The sequence below is a fragment of the Crocuta crocuta genome, unplaced genomic scaffold (assembly GCF_008692635.1).
Source record: "Crocuta crocuta isolate KB4526 unplaced genomic scaffold, BGI_CrCroc_1.0 scaffold59-1, whole genome shotgun sequence".
Lineage (NCBI taxonomy): Eukaryota > Metazoa > Chordata > Mammalia > Carnivora > Hyaenidae > Crocuta > Crocuta crocuta.
In genome coordinates this window covers 557,878-575,517 of record NW_027551579.1, presented here as the reverse complement: position 1 = coordinate 575,517, position 17,640 = coordinate 557,878, and the positions used below count along the sequence as shown (strand labels likewise).

At 40.5% G+C, this 17,640-nt stretch overlaps 1 protein-coding gene across 1 annotated transcript in view; it reads left to right on the top strand.

The window, feature by feature from the left end:
* The window catches only part of B3GALNT2 (beta-1,3-N-acetylgalactosaminyltransferase 2), a 50,878-nt gene that overhangs the window by 14,634 nt on the left and 18,604 nt on the right, over window positions 1–17,640 (top strand). The window contains exons 4-6 of the mRNA XM_077751734.1: window positions 3,301–3,401; window positions 6,761–6,954; window positions 11,292–11,387. Of these exons, the coding sequence (XP_077607860.1) occupies window positions 3,301–3,401; window positions 6,761–6,954; window positions 11,292–11,387 (391 nt within the window). The remainder of the gene's footprint in view (window positions 1–3,300; window positions 3,402–6,760; window positions 6,955–11,291; window positions 11,388–17,640) is intronic.

The following is a 17,640-nucleotide window of genomic DNA, read 5'->3' as shown; positions in this document are numbered from 1 at the left end:
GTGCCCTTCACCTATTTCACCCATCGCTCCTCCCCACCTTGCCTCTGGTAACCACCAGTTCTCTCTAGTTAAGAGTCTGGTTTGTCTTTCTCTGACTTATTTCACTTAGCATTATACTGTCTACATCCATCCATGTTTTTGCAAATGGCAAGACTTCATTCTTCTTTATGACTCAGTAATAACTGCATTGTATATCTATACCTCTTCCTGATCCGTGCATCTAGCTTTGGGCGCCTGAGTTGTTTCCATGGACTGACTACCGTAAGCAATGCTGCAGTAAACCTAGGGGTGCACATAGCTTTTCAAATTAGTGTTTTGGTTTTCTCTGGGTAAATAGCCAATAGTGGAATTACTGGATCATATGGTAATTCTGTCTTTAATTCTTTGAGGACCCTCCACACAGTGGCTGCACCAGTTTGCATTCCCACCAGCAGTGCACGAGGGCTTCCTTTTCTACACATGCTTACGAGCGCTTGTTATTTCTTATCTTTTGGTACTGGCCATTCCGACAAGGTGTGACATGATATCTCACTGTAGTTTTGGTTTGCATTTCTGTGATCATGAGTGATGTTGAGCATCTTTTCATGTATCTGTTGGCCAGCTGGATGTCTTCTTTGGGAAAATATTCATGTCTTCTGACTATTTTTAATTGGATTAGTTTTTTGGTGTTGAGTTGTACAAGTTCTTTATATATTCTGAATACTGTTCCCTTATTGGATATGTCATTTACAAATATCTTTTCCCATTTAGTAGGTTGCCTTTAGTTTTATTGATTATTTCCTTCACAGTGCAGAAGCTTTTTATTTTGGTGTAGTCCCAGTAGTTTAATTTTGCTTTTATTTCCTTTGCTTGAGGAGACAGATCTAGAAAAGTGTTTCTCTGGCCAGTGTCAGAGAAATTATTGCCCTTGTTTGCTTCTAGGAGTTTTAGGGTTTCAGGTTTCACATTTAGGTCTTTAATCCATTTTGAGTTTATTTTTGTGTGTGGTACAAGAGAGTGATCCAGTTCATTCTTTTGTATGTAGCTGTCCAGTTTTGCCAGCACCATTTGTTGAAGAGACTGTCTTTTCCCATTGGATGTTCTTGCCTCTTTTGTCATAGATTAATTGACCATATAATTGTGGGTTTAGTTCTTGGCTCTCTATCTTATTCCGTTGATCTATGCAGACATGGCCCATATTTAAGTTTAATCTGCATTAATTTTTCCTCCAACATTTACTGTTTTCCCTTCCCATCACTTAAAGTCAACGAAACAATAAATAAAACCCTTATTTATAGTGTTTGCTAGCTTCCATAGTGTAAATATTCTCACTGTGATGACTTTCAGCCAACTAATGCAACATCTCTGAACATGAGTTGGGGAAGGTATGTATTAGCACACCATTATAATTCTACCACATGGATATAATAGATAAAAAATAACCTGGGGCGCCTGGGTGTCAGTCGGTTAAGCATCTGACTTCGGCTTAGGTCATTATCTCATGGTTTGTGAGTTCAAGCCCCTCATTGCGCTCTGTGCTGACAGCTTAGAGCCTGGAGGCTGCTTTGGATTCTGTGTCTCCCTCTCTTCTATACTCTTCCTCTGCTCATGCTTTATCTCTCTTTCTCTCAAAAATAAATAAACATTGAAAAAAATTTTAAAAAATAACCTCAAAAGCATAGATAGTAGTGAAATAATTAGGAAATGATTAATTGGAATGTTTTCTTTGTTTTTTATGTAATGTATTTAATTGTAAGTTTATGTAATCTAATAAAGGCTGGTCTTTTTTTTTTTACTGTTTTGTTTATTTCTGAGACAGCGTGAGCAGGGGAGGGTCAGAGAGAGACACAGAGGAGACACAGGTTCTGAAGCAGGCTCCAGGCTCTGAGCTAGCTCTCAGCACAGAGCCCAACGTGGGGCTCGAACCCACAAACCGTGAGATCATGACCTGAGCCGAAGTCGGATGCTTAACCGACTGAGCCACCCAGGTGCCCCAATAAAGGCCGGTCTTAATAACCAGCCCACAGAATTCCCCAAAATTTAGCAGGTAGCTCTCTCAAGCCAGTAGGCGCTCAAGCCCCAGCACACAGCTGTCACCTGTGGGCCATCTAGGTGAAGATGTCCAATGAATATAGGGATCTTTTGCTTAGAAGATGGGTCCAAACTAGAGACGTTAATTCAGAAATCATTCTTAAGCTAGTTGAAGCCTTGAGAATAAATGGTGTCCAGGGAGAGCAAGCAAAAAGTGTGAGAAGAGACACAAGAGCAAAGCCCCCCTTTAATATCTCCCCTAATGGACAAGCTGGGGAAGAAGAGCCAGTGAGGGGACCAAGCAGGCCATATCACAGAGGGAAAAGAGCCCTGCTCAGAGACCAGCACCATAGGTTGAAGGGTTGAAAAGCGTCTGTTGATTTAGCAGCAAATCAGTGGTTACATTGGGGTAAACATCTCAGCTAAGTGGTGGGTATTGAAGCTGAAATCTCTGTTTTGTAAAATGAGTAAGACATGACACATTAGAGCCTGCAACTTCAGTTAATTCCTTTATAGGACTTTGCTGTAAAGGAAAGGGTAGAGCCAAGGAAGGCACGGTAGGCACACAGAAATTAAATCAAGACTTCATGGGGGCGCCTGCGGGGCTCTGTTGTCTAAGCGTCCAACTTCAGCTCAGGTCATGATGTCATAGTTCATGAGTTTGAGTCCCATGTTGGGCTCTGTGCTGACAGCTCAGAGCCTGGAGCCTGCTTCGGATTCTGTGTCTCCCTCTCTCTCTGCCCTTCCCCCACTAATGCTGTCTCTGTCAAAAATTTAAAAAAATTTTTTTTAATTAAGAAAAAAGACTTCATCGTATTTATAATGTGTAGGGAAGGAGCCACATGTTACAGGTAACCAGCCAAAAAAGGTACAGGAGAGGAGAGGACCTCCACTTGTGTAGACAGACTGATCTGGAGCAGAAGGAATACCTTCTGAAATCGAAGGAAGCAAGTGAAGGAGATTGCAGACAGAGATACGTTTGTAGGTCGAGGCATGAGAAATGGGCTTTACTGTAGTTCGCTTTTAACTGGTATGAGCATCTGCTGGCGGCCAGGACGACACACTCACACTCGCGTTAAACCAGCACCAAGGTAGAGGCTTGCACAGAAGTCATCTGTAGCTGGCGACTTTTGGTTTTGCTGGCTCTTTTGCTGGACTAGGAAAGGAAAGTTGGAATGAATCATCATTAATACTTGTGTCTCAAAGCAAAAGCTCTGAAATGGGTGTGAGGAAATGTGCATGTGCAATGTAAAGATCAGGAGCTGATGTTAATGCCAACGCCTCTCTCAGTGTGCTTGTCAAGTTTATAATAGGTGCTCGTGGCTGCGAGGTGCCCGTGGAAGACCGCGAAGACCCTTACTCCTGCCGACTGCTCAACATCACGAATCCGGGTGAGTTGCCTTTTTCCTTAGCCCTGTGACCCCAACGTACAAGTCTGGTGATGACGAAAAGCTGCTAAGCTCCCTGGCCCAGTGGTCGGTTTTTAGCAGACTAAACTTCAGCTTTCATCCAAATGTAGCTTTCATCCTTTTTGACAGTTGACTGATAACTGTTGGTATCTGTGAGGAGTCTTTATAGATGTACATAATTTCAGGATCCAGGAGAGTTTGCTGTTCAGTATGATGCAGATGCGTCCCTCCAGAGATTCCTTACACCTAGATAAGTCCTGAATAACTGAACCTTGAACTTGGAGATAACTGCTCACTCACTGTCTCATCAAGTTGGAGTAATGTTGATACAAATACTGTGAATCGGATTTCTCTTAGGATTATTGCCTAAACTTATGCAAAAGAAGCAAATAGTACAAAATTTTAAATATGAGTAATATTTTGCATTCCTTATAGTTAAAGATTTGTGGGAGTTTGATTGAGGAGGAAGAGAGATGGTACTGATTCGATTTCCTCTGTTACTAGGAAACTGATTTTAGGAAATTGCTGATTGTAATAACCATTTATCTTTCTTTTTCCACATTTCCTATTATGTTCAGCTGTGTTTCTAAGGAAGATTAAACTTTTCAGCTTTAAATGTGCTGATTAGACTTCTGGTATTTTGAGATTTGTCAAACCTATATGATTATATACATCTAGCTTTTATAAGCAGCGATAGTTAAGAGTGTGGGCTTCAGAGTCAGGCTCCACAGCTTTAAATCTAGGCTCTGCCTTTTCTATGTGTATGACCTTTGATCAGTTACTTACCTGCTTTGTGCCTCAGTTTCTTTTTTTTAATGTTTATTCATTTTTGAGAGGGAGAGAGAAGGCCAGAGAGGGGCAGAGAGAGGAAGGCACAGAATCCGAAGCAGGCTCCAGGCTCTAAGCTGTCAGCTCAGAGCCCAACATGGGGCTTAAGCCCACAAACTGCGAGATCATGACCTGAGCTAAAGTCAGACGCTTAACCTACTGAGCCACTCAGGCACTCCGTGTCTCAGTTTCATCATCCATAAACTGGGCATGAAAGTTCTTACCTTGTAGGGACTGACAGGATGAAATAAGTCGATGTGTATATAATATTTAGAATAGTTCTTGGGACCTGGTAGGTAGTTAAAGTTATTTTTAAAAACTTGCCTTTTATAAAGTTCAGTTTTAATCAGCTTTTTAAATAAATTGTACCATATTTTCAGGTCTGTAGTGTAAAGCAGAGATTTCTTCCTTACAGTCTTCTAGTTAACGTTGCAAGTACAATTTCATGGGCAATTGTGTTTCTCTCGGGAGAAGGTCTCTTAGCTTGCCCTGGAGTCCCAGGGGAACCATGAACCTAATAAAATGTCATGTTACCGGTGACGTCAGAGTAGCCCAGAACGAATTACATCTGAAATCCAAAACCAAATCCAATTTTTAAAAATCTCACCTTAAATTAACCAGGCTTTTATAATTTTAAGTGTTACTGTTCATTAATAGTAAAGGAGTGGAGCTGTCGATGAATAGAAGATTTCCATATATGTAGTACCTACTTCATAAATTTTTAGAAAATACGTGTAACTAAATTTATATTAACTCTAATTTTATCTTTTCTGCTGACTCAAACAGCAGTTAGGTTTATTTCAATACCTTAAGCTCATTATGAGTGCTAATAATCACCATGATACTCTGGGTGTGTAGAAGTTTTGATTAACAGTAGTATCGAAGTAACACAGCTTCCTGTGTCTGGGTAGCCTGAAGTCCAGGGTTCATCTGTTTTAGAAAGATACGTAGTTATGCTATAATGTGCTTAACCTACGGGCCTTTAACATACATGCTTATACTTTGAATATCTTAAATTTACTGAGTATATGAAAAAGGAAAGCTGCTGTCGGCCAGTTTATTTGGCCCCTAGACTCTCCGGCCAGTGTTTGCCCAGCCCGTGATAAAATGTGTATCCTCCCTTTCCGTCCTCCCGCTCATGTATGGCATTGGGTAGGAGCCATCAATTCCATTTAATCACATTTTACTGAGCATCTGTTAAGTGTAAAAAAGCATTCTAGAAATTCTAAGGTAGAGATCCAAATGATCCACTGGGTGTTGGAAGAAAACAGAATTTCTCTTTACCTCAAAATCAAATGTAATATTTGTAAAGACTGAATACAGTGGTAACAATAATATATGTGCATATTTTATAAGTAAATATACCAGTGTATATACAAATGCTTAACTGATGGGGTTGCGTGAGCAGCAAAATTGGAAAGCCACAGCTCTAAAAGATACAAAGAACTCTGATAAAATCTTGTAGAATAGGTTTTTATACTATTTCACAAAGTGGCACCGATATTCTCAGCCGTGTGAACTGCTTCATGTACTTGGTCCTGATTCATTTATGGTAATTAAAAACATTATTTGAAAAGGACAGTTTTTGGCTTTGATTTAGACAGGGGAGTGGAAAGTGCACTGAGTAAGGTCAGTAAATGTGGGGTTGATGCATGGCTCTGCCACTATCTGTGACCTTGGGTGAGTCATTTAAATCCCCAGGCCTCTGTATTGTAACCCATAATGCCAAATAATGCCACATGATTACATAGTACAGTTATGAAGATGGGACGTGGCCCATGGGATGTGATCAGAAAGGCTTACTCTGTGTAGCGTGCTTCTCTCTTATCAGTATTACATACAGTTGCTCAGTGTTACTGGAAGTGATTTCAAGTACTTTTGTCTTTTAAAAAAATATTTTTTAATGTCATATTTATTTCTGAGAGACAGAAAGAAACATTGTGAACAGGGGAGGGTCAGAGAGAGAAGGAGACACAGAATCTGAAGCAGGCCCCAGGCTCTGAGGTGTCGGCACAGAGTCCGACGCGGGGCTCGACCCCATGAACCGTGAGATCATGACCTGAGCCAAAGTCGGACGCTTAACCGACTGAGCCATCCAGGCACCCCAAGTACTTTTGTCTTATGACATCACAAATATTTTAAATTACCCAACACGAAATAGGAATTTTGGAATTTGCAGAGCAAGACTATATTTTCTCATTATTTATGACTGCATTAGGTACTGTTTTTAATATCCCTATTTATCCAGCCTTTCCTAATAGACACTGTGATAATATGCCTCTGTGGCATTTGGACATATATATGCACACCTGTGTATATAAAAACTTACTAAAGTCGTTTTGATAATCTAGATGTGTCTGAAAACTTTATTCTTAAATTTCAAAATAAGTTTGGTTTTGTTCCTTGGAAGCAGCCGTATTTCTGGAGAATTTTTTTTTTAATTACTGCCATTTGTGAGTTACAAGATTATACTTGTTTGGTTGTATAAAACTCCTTTTCTCATTACGTCTTAGTTTTGAACCAGGAAATTGAAGCATTCAGTCTTTCTGAAGACACCTCATCAGGGGTTTCTGAGGACCAGGTTGTCAGCGTGAGCTTCCGAGTTCTCTACCCGATTGTTATTACCAGCCTCGGGGTGTTTTATGATGCCAGCGATGTGGGTTTCCAGAGGAACATCACGGTCAGGCTTTATCAGGCAGAACAAGAGGTATGCACTGTGATTTTTACAAGATTTTCCCCATTTTTCTTTCTAAAAAATACCAGCTTTTTCCTTATGGCATTTAGTAGGTTGGGAGACTCCATAATTCCATCTGGTTGGAAGACTTCCCTTACTAATCGGATACATGCTAGTGTAATATATTAATATGCTGGTTTGGGAAGAGAATACCAATGGAGAATAAATATGTTGTATCTAGAAAAGAAAAAAAATTGGACTAGATTAGAAATTCCACCTAAAATCCCCTAAAGCCTAAGGAATTATAAAAGTTGATAATGAATGTAGAAACTTTGGGACTCTAAGGTGTAAGCGAGTATTATTGTCTCTGTTCCAACCCTAGACGCCTATCGCTAGAATGCAAGGCTGACAGCTGCTCCAAACGTCTTTTGTAAGGAGGATGTAGAGGGAATGAAAGTTTAAAACAACTGGGCTTATTATTACTCCGTTCCTGATACGTGGGGAAATCTGATTTGTTCACAGAGCACATCTGAAGTATATCAGCAAGAAATTGTATTTGAAAAGATAAACTTGTGGGTCTTAAACTATAGAAATCTTGGAGGAATTCTACAGTGAGCACCCGTATACCTACCTAATTTGTACAGTAGTTAACATTTTGCTGCATTTGCTTTATCATATACATAGTTATTTTTCGATCTATCTTATTTTTTCCTTACTGAGTTTCAGAGTCAGTTTCAGGCATTGGTACACTTTGACCCTAAACACTTCAGCATGCATATCATTAACTAGACTTTATGGTTTGTTTGTGGTTTTTAATTTTTATTTACTTTTTAAAGTTTTATTTAAGGAATCTCTACATCCCATGTGGAGCTCAAACTCATGACCTCGAGATCAAGAGTCCCATACTCTTCTGACTGAGCCAGTCAAGCACCCTTCAGTCAGTTTAAACTGCATAAAGCTGTGTAACCTAGACTCTTGTCCCCCATCCCCTTTTCTAGAGGCAGCTTTTTTTGCCTGTTACCATTGACTAGTTTTGCCTATTGTGGGGTTTTATATGTAAATAGAATCAAAAAGTACTCTCCTGTGTAAGGCTTCTTTCACTCAACCTGTTTTTGTAACCCATCCATGTTCTTGTATGTATTAGTGAATTTTCCCTTTTCTTTTACTTTTTTTTTTTAAGTGAGATCTATGCCCAGTGTGGGGCTTGGACTCACAAACCTCAGGTCAAGAGGACATAATCTACCAACTGAGCCAGCCAGCGCCCCATCCCTTTTCCATTTTTTTTTTTTTTTTTTTTTGGCTGAGTTGTATTCCAGCAGTATGTTTATGCGTTCTCCTGATAGTCAGCATATAGAATGTTTCCTGTGTTCTTGCTCTTTATTCTGTTAGTGGGATGAATTACATTTATTCATTTTGAAATGTTAAACCTACCTCCTATTTGTCTTGGTCATGATATATCTTTTTTTTTTTTAATGTTGCTAGAAATTGTGTTTCTTCAGGACAGCTTGTAGTTGGGTCTTCCTTTCAAATCCAGTCTGTGAATCTCTACTTTTTTACATGAAGTGTTTATCCATTTACATTTAATGCAATTATTGAAGTGGCTGGATTTCTGTTTTTCATTTTGCTATTAGTTTTCAGTTTGTTCCACTGTTTTTACCTTTGTTCTTCTTTTCCTGCCTTCTTTGGGTTTGAGTATTTTTTAGAATTCCATTTTAATCTCTCTGTTGTGCTTTCAGCTACAGCTCTTTGTATGGGGTGTGTGTGTGGTTGACAGAAAGATTACAATATACATCCTAAATTTTTCATTTTTCTGAAAATTGATGAAAATTGATGCTGTACCCTTTCATGTCAAATATAAGAAGAATGTTACAGCTTTTGCTTTAAACAGCCAAATGTGTATGAAAGTAATTTAGAGAAGGTATAGTCTTTTAGATTTGCCCACACAGACATCTACCATTTCCGGTGCTCTTCATTCCTTCCTGAATATTGAAGTTTCCTGAACACACAAATTTACTGGTAATGAATTTGCCTAGTTTTCCTTTTTCTGAAAATGTTTTTATTTTGCCTTTATTCTGTCCCCCGCCCCTCCTTTTTTTCTTATGGAATATTTTCTGATATAAAAATTCTGGGTTGATTTTTTTTTTTTTTTCTCTTCGGTATTTTTAAGATGTCCGTTCAACATTTCCTGGCCTCCACTGTTTCGGGTGAGAAGCCAGCTAGCCTTCCTATTGCTCCCGGGGATGATACATGGGATGTGGTTTTTGCTTGCTTTTCCTGGCTGCTTGGAAAATTTTCTCTTTATACTTGGTTTTAAGCAGCTTGATTGTGTTGTACTTTGGTGTGGCGTTTTCTTTGTGTCTATTCCGCTCAGGGTTTGCCAACTTTCCTGAATCTGTAAGTTTGTCTTTTACCAAATTTGGGAAACCTTCAGCTATTATTTCTTCAAAAAAGTTTGCTCAGCCGCATTTTCTCCACTCCTTCCGAATTTCAATTTCATGTCTATTAGACCTTTTGGCGTTGTTGTCCAGATCATGAGACTGTCTGTGCACATTTAAATAAATGTTTTTTTCTTTTTTTCATATTCAATCATTTCCATCAATCTGTATTCAGATTCACTGACTCTTCCACCATCTCAAATCTGTTCAAACTCGTCAGTGAATTTATTTTCAATATTGTACTTCTCAGTTCCAGAATTTCCCTTCAATTCTCTTTTGTCGTTTTATTTCTCTAAAATTTCCTGTGTTTATTCATTTTGAACATATTTTCTTTGCAGCTTTGACCTTAGTTATAATAATGGCTTTAAAATCCCGTCTGTTTATTCTCGTATTTGAATCATGTTGAAGTCTGTCTTTATCGATTATCATCTTTTCTCTTGAGCATGGATGACAGTTTTGTGGTGTATCTTATATCAAGTAATTTTGGATTATATCCTAGATATTGTGAATAATTCATTGCAGGGTCTCTGGATCTTATTATATTCCATGAAGAGTATCGATGTTTTGTTTGTTTTTGGCAGGCAGCTACATTGGCTGAGAGAGACTTTAGACTTTTTCTCCCTTGCAGTGGGCAGCAGCTGAAATCTCTGTTCAGTTCTTCGGGACTTTGGTGCGCTACTTGGATTCCGCTTTGAATGTGGATGTCATGAGTCAGTCATGGATTTGGGCAGAATTTATGTAAAGAATTTAGGACTCTCTCTTTTTGACCCTTTCCTTTTGGGGATTTTTCTCACTTTGTAGCTGATGTGTTTGCCCCAACTCTGTCCTTGGATATTTTTCAACCAGAATAATGGCAGGTTTTAATTAAAATTTCTGGTTGCCCCCACAAGGTGTGCCTTCAGATGAAGAAAATCATTTTTTAAATGTGCTGTTCTTTCTTCCTAGTATTGATTTTCCTTCAGTTTCAGCCTATTCACATTCCAGTACCTTCAGAGCATCTTTTTTCTGTTTTGTCCAGTGTTCATAATTGTTATCTATAGAAGAATTGTTATCTGTAGAAGAACTCCGGTTTTTTAGGCCTCATGAAGCTTATTTTTGTATTACTGTGAATGTTAATTGTTACTAACAGATACAGTGTTAGAGAGCAACTAGTAAATATGTAAATCAATTTAAGCTTAAATTTTTTTTTTTTTGCTTTTTCTAAAGAATCCTTTTTCTAAATTCCTGCTTTTTCTAAAGAATCTGTAGTTGGTGAATGTGCTTAATTACATAAATGTAAGCAGGAGGGAACAAATCTACCAATGATTCCAGCCATTATAACTACAGTGAGAGAGCTTTATGAAATGACTCAGGTATGGGAGTTTGTGTTTTATTGTGGTTAAAAGCTCCACTGACACAAAAACTCAAACATGTAACTAAAACAATAGGTCTCTGGATTCCACTGTTATCCTGATCTAGAAATTAGGATTACTCTTGAATCTTTTTTTTTTAATGTTTTTAAAATGTATTTGAGAGACACCGTGAGTCGGGGAGGGGCAGAGAGAGAGGGAGACACAGGATCTGAAGCAGGTACCGGGCTCTGAGCTGCCAGCACAGAGCCCGATGCGGGGCTCGAACTCACAAACCTCGAGATCATGAACTGAGCTGAAGTCAGATACTTATCTGAGCCATCCAGGCTGTCCCTACTTCGTGTTTTAGAACTTCATGACAGCTTTTGTTATCTTAAATATCTATTTGATAACCACGACTGCACTGGAAAATGCAATGTCTAAATGACAGGAGACCCGTATTAACCATGGCTGGGGCCGTCAAGGATTACACCGACCAAGACAGAAGATGTTTGCAAACTTGCTGCAGATGCACTAACATGAAGTCTTTTCTTTTTGTCTTTTCTCCCCCCTATTTCTTGCCTTCTCCTCCCCTCTGCATTTGTAGGAGGCCCTCTTCGTCGCCCGTTTTAGTCCTCCGAGCTGTGGTGTGCAGGTGAACAAGCTGTGGTACAAGCCCGTGGAGCAGTTCATCTTGCCCGAGGTATGTGGGGTAACGAAGAGGCTGTGGTACCGGCTTGGTCCTTCGTAGGCCAGGGTTACGTTCTACAGAGACAGGTGCTCAGTTTTCTGTTGCACGAGGAGCGTAGGTGAGGCTACCGCAGCGTGTGCGTACTGAGACGTGGTTCTCTGCACCCGACTGCCACAGAGCCCCAGGAGTTGCCAGACCACACTCTTTGGAAAGCACTGTATGTTACCATGGTTTATTTAGCAGAGTAGGGAACTGCATGACTGTTTTAATGCCAAACGATAGTAATAGGTACGGCCTGATGGAAATACCAGATGCAGACACCAATTAAAGAAGTCAAGTAGTTTCCTTATCTAAAGATGGGGATGGTGAGTGCAGACAGGATAACTGCAGAGAGATCGGCCACGTTTCCAAGATGAATAAAGCTCCCTAGGAACTTGTCTGAAAAGAGGTGTCCCCTTCTAGATCCTTCCAGGTCTAGTTTTAAGTTCATGTGTTCTAGAGAGCCCGTCACCCGCCTGCCAATCGCCCTCATCAGTCCTGCAGCGAAGCCACGGTCGGGCTGCGGAGCATTGTGTGCTTGGGCGTGACCAGATCCCTCATCCATCAGCCTCAGTCTTTCCAGGCGGGGTCAGTCTGCTCTGAGGCCATTCCTCAGTGCTTTGGAACCACATTGGGGATCGGGTTCCCAGGCATCTCTGGGAATCACTTTAGATCTCCTGGAGAGTTCATGCTGCAACATCAAAGCCGAGCTAAAACGCGGAAGCTAGACAGCCCACTAACCAAGAGACATCTTCTTACCGCTGGTCTTGTGGTTCGGTTTACTTGTGCAGCACATCTCTCAGTATGCTGTGGGGCTTTGCAGTGTAGAACAGGTGGTTTAAACTCTGTGTTAATTCTGTAGATGTGAAAAGATCGCCTTCATTTTGCCCGTATGTGAACTTCCGCTTAAAAACATTTTAAATGAAAGTGAAACTAAAACGCACTGGGAAAAAGTTTCCAGTTTCTCGGTGTTACGCAGAAACCTGTAGCGAACATCCTTATGCTCCTTACTCTTTGGTGTACGTAACTGGTTATTTCCTTAGCATAAGTTGCTGGTTTGGACTTTATACACATTTTTAAGATATACGATTTCTTTCTGGAGGGCAGCTTAGCAGTTTGTATTCGTTTGAGTGATGAGCGTTATGTGAGAGTGCCTGTTTTCGTGGTCCTTGTATTCCTTTTAGTTTCATATATGAACTTTTTTCTTTGTTACATGAAGTATGTACCATCAAAGGCATCTTCTTGTTAAGAGGAGTGGCTTAGCTACGTAGCATTGGCTACGTGTTGGATCTCAGCTTTTGAAGGAAGCCATTCTTTGTTTTGTTTGTTTATTTTAATTTTTAAAAATATTTCTGTTTATTTTTGAGGGAGCACAAGCAGGGGAGAGGGAGGGGGACAGAAGATCCAAAGTGGGTTTTGTGCTGATAGGCTGACAGCAGCAAGCCTGATGTGGGACTCAAACTCACTAACCACAAGATCATGACCTGAGCCTAAGCCAAGAGTAGGAAGCTTAACCAACTGAGCCACCCAGACACCCTGACCCCTTCCTCTTAAAGAGTTTCTAAATCTTGCCACCATCAACATTTTGAGCCAGATTAATTCTTTGTTGTGGGCGCTTTCCTCTTCATGAAAGGAATATCAGGCTCCTCACGTACAGCATGGAGCCTGCTTGGGATTCTCTCTCTCCCTCTTTCTCTGCTCCTCCCCTGCATGCACTGTCTCTGTCTCTCTCAAAGTAAATAAACTTTTTAAAAAAAGAGGAAGGAGTCACAGTGTGATGCAAAGAGGAAGAAAATAAGCTTTAATACTTCAGGCTAATCAGTTTTATGGAGTCTGGCCCATTATCTTGGTCAGCTGGAAAGAATTAGGGATTTTGATTAGTCCACAAAAATTAATTACTTTCCATTAGAATGTCCTTGTTCTTTGGAAATACATGTTGAAGTACTTAGAGGTGAAATGTCACGATGTCCACGTTTTCAAGTTTTTCAACAACAAGCAAGAACAGAAAAGTATGTGTGTAAACAGAGATAAAGCAGATGTGACCAAATGTTGACACTTGGTGGGTCTAGGTGATTTGGGTGTTATATTCAACTTTTCTGTAGCTTTGAAGTTTTCAAAATAAGAACTGGCTCAAGGTCAGGATGGTGAACTAGCAGTAGGTACTAACGTCAGGACGGTGAGTGGCCATCTTAGTTAAGATTTTTCATGCCCATGGCCTGGTGGTGATCTTTATGTCACTTTAAGCTTCAAGCTAAATTGACTTTTTGTTTTTCATTACTCCTAAGTAATACTTTTTCTTTTAAGGGGCACCTGGGTGGCTTAGTCAGTTAAGCGTCCAACTTTCGCTTAGGTCATGGTCTTGCGGTTCGTGGGTTCGGGCCCCACGTCGGGCTCTGTGCTGACAGCTAGCTCAGAGCCTGGAGCCTGTTTCAGTCTGTGACTCCCTTTCTCTCTGACCCTCCCCTGCTCATGCTGTCTCTCTCTCTCTCTCCTAGAAATAAATAAAACATTAAAAAAAAAGAGTCTATTTAAAAATAAATAAATAAATAAAAACATGCAGTTCTTTAACAGAGGCCATACCTCGTGGTGAGGAGGTAGGATTGTGGATGATTGTTTTCTTCTTTTTGTGTCTTTTTTAAATGTTCTGTAATAAATATGTATTAGCTTTATAAAAACAAAACACTCTCTAAAAACTCTGTCCTTTTCCACAAACTCCCATTTTTGTTGAAACCATATTGTGCGTAGATACTCATTTCTGTTGCTTCAAGCCTAATTTATTAGCACAGGTTTATTAGCACAGACAAAGCGATAGCGATGAATGGTTTGCCCGCATATCATCAGCACAGGATGACAGAAGAAAAACATCACTTGGGCCATTTTCGAGAGAGTAGTAGATGATCTGCGCATCGTCTTACTCGCTCCGTATTTCACAGCCTCCTGGAGTAACGTGTCAGCCATAGAGCTTCTCAAGTAAGCAGATCTCCTGTAATGTTTTCGTTCTGTGACTCGCTAAAGCATAAATCTCAGTGGGAGCCACGAATTTAAATGGAGACTGCTGTGTGCTTCTCTTAAAATATTTCTCTAATTTTGTATCTTCCTGAACAGTGCAGTTGAAACCTGAAACTAATTTCGGTGAAAAGACTACTTTTGTTCACCCGAGTCACCAGACACGACATTGTTAGCAGCGTGGGCACTTACACACTTACTGTTTTGGCAGGTTGAAATTCTTTAGATGTAGTCATTTCTCCAGTCCATAAAAGAACTGTTGAAAGTTTTTTACAGGTGTGAAAATACAGTAGATTGAAGCTACTCTGTTGCTTTGGATGAGAAGTTAGAAATAGGACACGCAAGAATTAACAACATGCGAAAGGCATTGTGGAGGGCGCTAGCATGATGGGTGAGATGGCTTACTAGATCTCATTTCTGCAGCCTACGCCACGCTGTTCCCAGCTTCTGTGTGGGTTTTAGGGTTTGTTTTTTTTTTGCAGAGAACTGCCATAAACACACTGTTTCTCATCTGAAGAGATCCCTGGCTTTCTAATTCCTTTGGCTCAGAGCCGAGAGGAGGCCTGGGAGAGAAGTTGGAGGTAGGAATTGAGCCGTGCGCTGGAGGAGGAGCAGGCAGCACCGGCAGGGATATGGAAGTTCAGCCGAGAGAGCAGGATCGTTTGGGGGCCAGGCAGTTGTTCTGGCAAGTCCTCAGTGTAGTCCGCACTGTTGCTGTTGTCCTAACCCAGTCCTGGGGAGACCGCCATTGGGTGCCATGGGAAACGGCAAGGCAAATAAAGGTCAATGTCCGCTGAGCGGACGGGACAGAGAATTACTTGTTGTAGTTTCTAGATATATACTTTCAAGGGGAAGCGTTTTTATTTGGTCCTTATAGCTTTTAGTTAGGGTAGGGTTCATCCGAAACTGCAGTCACTAAGATACCAGGGACCCAGCTCCAGGGCACACTTTCTGCCCTTAGCTTTCCTGATTGCATCTTTCTCTTTGCTTCTACGATACACATTCTTCTGGTTCAGCCGCATCCGGCCCAGTCCTTCTTCCATAGGGACTTCATTATCCCCTCCTTCCCTAGGGACTTTGTTTTCCTCTTTTTAAAAAAGATTTTAAGTGATCTCTGCACCCAGCGCGAGGCTCAAACTCACAATCCCAAGATTAAGAGTCTCATATTCCATCGACTGAGCCAGCTAGATGCCCCTCTCGCTTTCCTCTTAATCATTAGGATTTGATACCTGGCTTTCTGTTTCTTTTACTCCTTCTTCTTAGGCAAATTCTATCAATTACCCTCTGTTTGCTAATGGTTCTTAAATCCAACTCTAGTCCACATTTCTCTTAGGTACATACTTCTGCTGCCTACTGACCTTCTCCACATGAATGTCCGAAGGGCATTCGAACGGTGGTGTCATAATAATAATATATATAATTTATTATTATTATTAATTATAATACCATCTCCATCCCATCCACTCTCCTCTTCCCCTGTATTTTCAGTCTTGGGTACTAGTATCGTTTTTCCCAAGCATCCAAACCAGAATCGTGGGATTTATCTTCAGCTCTCCTATCCAGGCACTCACTAAATCCTATCAGTTCTTTCTCCTGATCAGATCTGGTATCAGTTTTTCCAAACTTTATCACTGTTAACGTTTTAGAGGACAGTACACCAAAGGCAAGAGACTGTTTTGCCAGGAGAAAGACACATGATTAACCCAAAGCAGCCTCCCATTGTCAAGGGTCTAGGACTTAGCTCTCAGGTTCTGGTACTGACCTTCCGGTGAGTTCACTTCGAGATGATCAGATTCTCACTGAATGACACTGAATAAATTCACAGAGGACCAGTTTGTAAACCAGAGTGTCCATTCACTCATCATGAATGGGGATTATTAGCTTGTTTCATTTGAAAGTCATGACCCCTGGCTGTGGGTCTCCTAACTGGGATCTCAGGGACCAAAAAACCCAAATCTGAACAGTGCTTGGCTTGATCATTGAATTTGATTACAGCAGTGGTACGTGGCTCATTCAGGTAGGACCTTCCAATTCCTGTGTCCTCCTCCCACTGGACATTGCTACATTGCCAAAATGTCTCTTAACCAGCTTTTTCGGGTTTGGCCACTTGATACGTTGTTTTAAGATACTGATTTTTACTAATTAAGCTTGAACCTCAGAGCACTTCTCAGTTATTAAGGACATTGTTTTCTTTAATGTAAGCATTTCATTCAACTCAGAAAGCAGTCTTAATTTTTAAATGGAGATGTAATCGACATATAACATATTAGTTTCAGGTGTTACAAACATAATGATTCAACACTGCAGAATGATCTAAGTCTAACATCCATCACCACCATCCCATTTCTTTTCTTGTGACAAGAACTTTTAAGATCCTCTTAGCAACCTTCAGATACACAACACAACATTATTAACTGTGGTCACCGTGCTGCACATTATTACATGCCCAGGACTTATTTATTTTATAACTGGAAATTTGTACCTTTTCACCCCCTTCTCCCATTTTGCATATCCGCCCAGCCCATGCCTCTGGCAACCACCCATCTGTTCTCTCTCTCTGTGAGTTCGGTGTTTTGTCTTTGGCTTTTAAAAAGCATTTTAGAGCCCATATATAAGTGAAATCATACGGGATTTGCCTTTATCTAACTTATTTCCTTTAGCAGACTGCCCTCAAGTTCCATCCATGTTGTAAATGGCAAGGTTTCCTTCCTTTTTATGGCTGAATAATTCCCTCTGTGCGTGTGTTTGCGCATCACATCTTCTTTATCCATTCATCTGTGGACACTTGGGTTGCTTCCATGCCTTGGCTGTTGTAAATAATACTGCAGTGAACATGGTGGTGCAGATATCTTTCCAAGATATTGTGTTTTCATTTCCTTTGGATAAAGAAGTGGAATTACTGGATCGTGGGGGTAGTTCTATTTTAATATTTTGAGGACCCTCCATACTGTTTTCCACGATGGCTTCAGCCACTGTTTCCCTTTTCTACACATCCTTGTCCACGCACTTGTTCCTTGTCTGATGGTAGTCACCACTGTAGCCGGTATGAGGGGACATTCTCTGATGGTGAGTGATGTTGAGCATCTGTTCATGTGTCTCTTGGCTATATGTCGTCTTCGGAAACGTCTGTTCAGATCTTCTGCCCATATTTTAATCAGATTGTTTGGATTTTTGTTGTTCTGTAGGAGTTCTTTATATATTTTGGATATTCACTCCTTAC